Genomic DNA, 7041 nt, shown 5'->3' on the forward strand with positions numbered 1-7041 from the left:
ATTTTTATCATATGACATTTTATGTGTGTTATACTTTAGCAAATTTTGAAAAAACATTGCAACATCAGTCAAACTAGAAGGTAATATCGGTACCTCGTCTCTCTCTCGCGAAGCTGCTGTGGTAGTCTCTGGTCTCTCGTGAGGCTGCTCCGCCGCTCGCTCAACATGTCGCTGTGTAGACCTCGCATCAGCTTCGTCTGCCAGCTCAGCATCCCTCATTCTCTTCACGGGTTCCGTGTTCAACTCTCGCTGAAATTCACAAAATAAAGGTCTTACTACCTTATAGTCATAAACATTCACAAGTCAAATACGTAAACACCTCGAAATTGTTTTTCAACAAACAAGGAATCAAGAATTTATTGCATCTAACCGTTTTGTTCTCGAAATCAAACCCAACGAACCAAAAATAGTTTTTTTTTTGTTATTACGTGAAGCGTATTATTATTAACCTGAATTTAGCACGAGTTAAAATCTCCAAATATTTTCAGTCGAAAGAAATAACAACAACAAACAAACAAAACAACAAAAAAAAAATGTTACTCGCCTCTGATATTTCTCGAGCTGGTGTGTAACTCTGTCGCTTACGATTGGAAGAACGCGGAGACCGTTCTTGAACAGAGTTCTCTTGACGTTCCAACCGCCGTCGCTTCGATGGCGACCTGCGCTGCGTCGATCGCGACCTCCGCTTGCCACCGTGGTAACTTGTCGTAGATTCCGTAGATTGCCCTCTGCTACTAGAACCACGGTCCCGCCTTTTTGTTTTTCGCCTGCTTGTATCGTCTTTATAGTGTGAACGTCGCTCCCTCGAGCGAGACTTCCGGTTTGATTTGTTTTTACTTTTTCCCGTCATGTTTCGTGTGTGATCTTCATGTAAGTACTTATCCCAACTTCTGATGTAAGAAATCAGGTGTTGAAGTAAACTCCAGAACTTTTATGTAAACAATAGGTTTTTATTTATGATGTAAAAAAATAATCACAGCACTTGGATTACATTCTATGGTTTTACAATATTATAATTAAAATAATGAACTTGTTAACTATTCGACAGCTCAAGCGCAAAAGACCCCGACGCGTAGTTGTTCAGGCCTTTTATGCCTGTTGAAATGGCGCCACTTTGATCGGACATGACGTCACAGTCAGTTGATTTTTACCTGGCAAAATGGCGCCACCTCGCTCGGCATGTGACGTCATGATTACCCGTTTTAATGAAACACGTGTTCTTGTAGTTTGTTAGTCAGTACACTTTCTATTTACGAGAACACGTGTTCCGCAGTTGAAATTAATATTATACAAAATTATTTCTTACACTCGTAAGACTTGATTCTTGAAACTAGAAACATTACTATTCTGGATGAATTGTGAGTGTGTTTAGTAAAACGTCCCACTTCGTCGGTTACCATTAGTGCGTTTTCACATTATCCGATCCGATATCGGATGTAGGACCGATATCCCATACATTACAGGCGCCATCTTGATTTTTTTTTGGAATTCCTTCCGACATCTGTTATCGGATTCGATAATGTGAAAACGGACCTAAGGCGAGGTTTACTTGTACCTTTATATGATTAAACTGACAAAGCGGCTTTATAGCAATCGACAAAGTGCACACTCACAATAAAATTGATCCCACTAACGAATAATTCTGACACAATTCTGACATTTCATCGAATCTTGCCGCCATGGACTAGGTGTGTATTGTATATTTCATGTAAGACCCTATTCAAACAGTGCGACGGTGTAACCATCCGTTAGATGGGCTGAACTTGTTCACAACCCCTTCGATATGATATGAGTACTTAGCTCCGACTCTACATTCGGTAATCCTCCGGATCCAACTCCGTTAAAAAAACAAATGAAACTCCGGATCCGGTAAATCCAGTCATTGAAGCGGCTTCATATCACACTTAGAGCGATACTAGACTAGGTTTTTGAATTTTTTTTTCTCAAATTATTTTGTTATTAAGTCAAATTTACCTTCAACCTTTACCTTTACTCTTAATTTACTACCTACTGACTATGTAGCATTAAAATAGTAAAATCTAATCATGCCAACATGTAAATTGTAAATGTTATAGCACATTGACCTTTACAGCGTACAGAATTAGAACCAATATCCCCAGGGGCGTGTATCAATCTACCTAAACACTCCCCGCGGGGCAATAATGCGTGTAGATCCCAATGAGCGTACTTTACTATGTTTCTAGAATGTTCTGTTCGATTAGACCTACTTTATTAGTACTTGTACTTTGTAACCTATGTTAGAATACTATGTATAATGTTAGGATTTCCACAATTTATGATAAAATCTATATAAATTACACGGGTTTTGATGAAATGAAGATGTTCGCACATAAGTTCCGAGAAACTCATTGGTACGTGCTGGAGTTCGATCCCGAGATCTCGAGATTGAAAGTCGCACGCTCTTACCGCTAGGTCACCACAGCCACCACCGCTTATGAAAAGAAGATCTGTACGAAAGCACATCTTGGACACTGGCGATCAAATGGGTGCCCTCTATTTCGCCTATCATTAATTCGCATAATTTGAATTCGCATAACAGATTTGGCATAACATTATTGTTCATAACATTGAATAAGCATAATATTAAAAATGCATAATTCTTATTTCGCATAACAATTAATCTGCATAATTGAAATTTGCATACTATTATTACGTATAACTTTAATTATCCTAAAATGAATTGTCATACTTATTAACTGTATGGAGCAAGCGATTGGATCAATCAGAGGCTGATTTACCAATTTCGAGCGTTCGATTTTGAGTGTTAAATTTTATACTGTCTCACTTATAAAGCATGAAAAAAAAATAGGGGTAAGTAAGGTACAGCGGGGAAAATCTCGAGTGGGGGGCAAATGTTACTGGTCCATTTCTTCCATGTTTTACAATGTTTGCATAATTAAATAGAGCGTCCACCGGTTATATAATGGTAGGCGTGTTCAGTGGATACATGTAATAATGGAATAATGGAAATAGTGTAATAATGGAAAAAATGGATTAGTTACATTTGCTTCCCCGTCTAGATTTGCCCCGCTGTACCTTACTAAAGAAATTGAAAATGGATTTATTATTTCATCGTTCAGATTTTCGAGCGACGAAATTGAGGACGCGAAATTTTAATATTTGGTCACAGGGGTAAATCTAAGTGCGTTTTCACATTATCCAATCCGATATCGGATGTAGGACCGATATCCCATACATGTAAGCCGCCATCGCCATCTTTTATTTTTGCGTTTGAAATCCTTCCGACATCCGATATCGGATCGGATAATGTGAAAACGCACAAACTATATAAATAAAACAATTTATACAATTAACATAATTTACATAATCAATGTTAATTATTAAACAATTTACATATAATATAGTAAACAGGTTGGATTTATACCTAATTATTGTCTTATTAGAAGGTTAGATATACATATATATCTAAGTTAATTTTAAATTGGCAGCGATCGCTTCAGATAACGCTTCTTGGTGAGGTAACAGTATTTTTGTTGTAAAATATTATTGCGCAATTTTGCTATCTTTTTTCGAACTGCAAAGTAAGCATTTACCCGTTAGTGTGGTGAAAATATATATTTTTTGTATGCCATTTGATAATTCTACGAAACAAAGTTATGCTTATTATAGTTATATCAATTCATCGTTATAACTATTTATATTATGCGCATTAACATTATACGTAATCTGTTATGCGAAATAATGATATGCGTATTAAACGTTATGCGTAATAAACGGTATGCCAATTCATATTAGGAGTATTCAGTTATGCGAATTAATATAGACCCCGATCAAATATATGAAAGAGGCGCGTTCCTGGCACACATTCTAAGCTCGTGTAGGTGAACCGCGTACCATGCTTGTATGAGTGAGATATGACAGGTAGACTGTTCGCGTTTTGGCAGGCGATAACTGTGAGGTAACCGAGAGGGGGTGGGCGGTACTTTCAGCGGGGAGCGGGAGTGGCCATACTGGACGATAGTACTCTTTATTATACTGTGACGAAAGTTTAAAAAGACTCAAGTTGTACAAAAAATATTTATTCTCTAATATAAATAGTTTTATTCCTAATATCTAAGGGGCACAGCATTGTTATTGTAACCAGAGTTATAATTACTGTAACCATTGTTACTGTTACGGTAACCAGTATTATAATTGCTGTAGCCAGCGTTACCATTGTTGTTGTTAGCGTAACCAGTATTATAGTTAGTGTAACCAGTGTTCTCGTTGCTGTAACCAGAGTTATAATTAGTGTAACCAGAGTTGTAAGCTGGTGCTGAAACTGGGGTCGGTGCTAATGGTACCACTGGAGTTGGCGCTACTGGTTTTGGTACAACTGGTGCTGGAACATATGGGACTGCGACTGGTACTGGAGTTTGTACTACTGGGGATGGTAATACTGGTTTTTGGACTAGTGGGGCTTTAGGTCTTTGTAATTCTGGGAAGTTTCTTGGCAGACCTGGTATCGGAGCGCCTTTCTGAAGTTTCCTATGTTCGATCCTGGGTCTTCCGCCGCCACCGTGTCCGTGGATGATCTTAGCGTTGGGGCACTTGTCGAAGTGTACGCACTGGCCGGTGACGTCGTTTCTCACGGTCGGGTGGGCGCAGTGGCAGGCTGAGTACCCGCAGGTCTGTTGGCGGTCGGGGCGGGGGCGAGAGTCGTAGCAGGACGGCTCGCGGGTTACGTAACCGCAGCCGGGGACGGAGTAGAGCTGGGTACCGGGTGGGCAGACTAGGGGCTGTTGGCCTGAGGGAACAAATTAAGGTTAATTTAGATACACTTTGCATAATTATATAATATTTTATATAATATTTTTGACGACCGGTCTGGCCTAGCCGGTAGTGACCCTGCCTGCTAAGCCGCGCTCCCGGGTTCCAATCCCGGTAAGGGCAGTTATTTGTGTGATGAGCACAGATATTTGTTCCTGAGTCATGGATGTCTTCTATGTATTTGTATATTATATCATTGTCTGACACAAGCCTTCTAGAGCTTGCCGTGGGGCTCAGTCAATCTGTGCAAAAAATGTCCTATAATATTTATTTATTGTTATTGTAAAAATTGTATAGGTATAATAAATTTTGAATTCTTTTTAGTACCTATTATTGCAAGTGAAAACAAGAATTCGAAAATTTCAAACAAGAAAATTGAAACTCGCAAAAATCCATAATTATACAGTAATCTCAATAATCCGGCACGATGCCGTATTCTTGGAAAATTCAGATTCCTGGAAACATACATCACAATACTATTGTTCTGTAGCTCGTACTATAATTTTTAACCCCCGACGCAAAAATGACGTGTTATAAGTTTGACGTGTCTGTTTGTGTATCTGTCTGTCTGTGGCATCGTAGCTCCCGAACGGATAAACCGATTTAGATTTAGTTTTTTTGTCTGAAAGCTAAGTTAGTCGGGAGTGTTCTTAGCCATGTTTCATGAAAATCGGTCCACTATGTCGCGGTCGGGAGTTTTTTCAAAATCTTATTTTTTTATAATAGGTACCTTTACTTTCCAGGCAGTTCGGTTGTGGAACTCATTACCTATTGACATAAGGCATGCTAAGTCTCTTCACATTTTTAAAAGTCAAGTAAAAGAGCATTATTTATCTATTCCATAATACAATATTTATTGATGGTCCTGTTTCATTTTCCTTTATCGCTATTGGCCGCATTGTTTTTGATCTATGTACATTCGTAGCTGTGTTGTTATAGTATTTATATATGTACGGTATATTTAGGTTTATTTTAATTGCTATTTATGTATGTTTATTAGTATTAAGATTATTTGATGTTTTCTATCACTCACTGCATCACCTACTCAAATCAGTTGTTTTTTGTGTCTTGTCTCCACTACCCAAAGGTTGTCTGGAAGAGATCGCTCTTTAGCGATAAGACCGCCTGTTGTCTACCATAGTTAATTACAGTTATGTGATGTAATCTTGTTATATTGGTGAACAATAAATAATATTTGTATTGTATTGTATTGTACCTATAGTAATACGTTCGAAGATGATCGTTATCTGTTTTTTTTTGCCGTTTTTAAAGAATTTAAAGACAGTATCACAGATGTCTTAAGTTCTGTGGACAGTATGCTAAATGATGTAGGTGTAGATATGGCCTATCTCTAATGTTGTGCCTTATTTAATTAAGTACAGAACGTACTGGACCACCGAAATGCCGGAGTATTGAGATTTAATTGTAGTAAATGAAATTATCATATAGGTACTAGCTTTTGTTCGCGGCTTCGCTCGCATTAAATTCGAAAATTGCGAAATGGATTATGTGAAAGAGGATATGAGGAAGAAAAATGTGAGTGTTGAGATGACGAAAGATAGAGGAGAATGGAAGAGGAAGACGTGTTGTACCAACCCCACATAACGTGGGATAAGGGTAGGAGGAAGAAGAAGCTCCATACAAACTTCTACTCCCCATTTTAGGGAAGTGGGAGCTTAGAAAGAGACAAAAAGTAGCCTATGTCACTTTCCATTCCGTCAACTATCTCCACTTAAAAAATCACGTAAATTCGTCGCTCCGTTTTACCGTGAAACATGGACAAACAAACAGACACACACACTTTCCCATTTATTATATTAGTATGGATTGGTAAAACTAACTTGTTTTTTTTTTTAATAAAAACTTACCTAGTGGGAGGACCACACTAGCCGAAGACAGACCAACAATGGCCAACAGGCAAGCCGTTGCGTACTTCATTTTTAATCTCTGGTTACACGTGCTTACACTCTTCCCTGGTAACCCTGGTTACCATCGAAATACTGAAGATAAGAACGAAAATATCGCTATTTAAGCAATTTTCATCAAAATGCAGTACAATGGTGTAAACTTAGTTTATTTGAACAGTTTGTCATGAACTCATTATTTAAATTGGTTAAAATAAATATCACAAGTAAGAAAATGTAAAGACGTCATGGCACAGATGTTGAAATAACCAGAGTAACAGCCGTACAGCATACAGTCACCTTCCTTTTCCGGTTCCCGGAATTCACTTTTTTTAAATGAAGGCTA

The 7041-nt window shown here is 38.1% G+C and overlaps 1 protein-coding gene across 1 annotated transcript; it reads right to left on the minus strand.

Moving 5' to 3' along the window:
- Positions 1 to 4045: 4045 nt before the first annotated feature.
- Positions 4046 to 6815, minus strand: LOC125228825 (IST1-like protein). The gene is made up of 2 exons (XM_048133518.1): positions 6660 to 6815; positions 4046 to 4768 (listed from the first exon to the last, which is right to left on the minus strand). Exons 1-2 carry the CDS (start codon positions 6727 to 6729, stop codon positions 4089 to 4091), a joined length of 750 nt encoding a protein of 249 aa, XP_047989475.1. The 5' UTR covers positions 6730 to 6815; the 3' UTR covers positions 4046 to 4088.
- Between the last annotated feature and the right edge of the window lie 226 nt (positions 6816 to 7041).

The sequence above is a fragment of the Leguminivora glycinivorella genome, chromosome 1, assembly GCF_023078275.1.
Source record: "Leguminivora glycinivorella isolate SPB_JAAS2020 chromosome 1, LegGlyc_1.1, whole genome shotgun sequence".
Lineage (NCBI taxonomy): Eukaryota > Metazoa > Arthropoda > Insecta > Lepidoptera > Tortricidae > Leguminivora > Leguminivora glycinivorella.

Coding starts and splice junctions, on each gene's coding strand:
- LOC125228825 (XM_048133518.1), bottom strand. CDS start 6,729: ATGAAGTACGCAACGGCTTGCCTGTTGGCCATTGTTGGTCTGTCTTCG. Junction 4,769..6,659: donor TAGTGTGGTCCTCCCACTAG/GTAAGTTTTTAT, acceptor TTGTTCCCTCAG/GCCAACAGCCCCTAGTCTGC.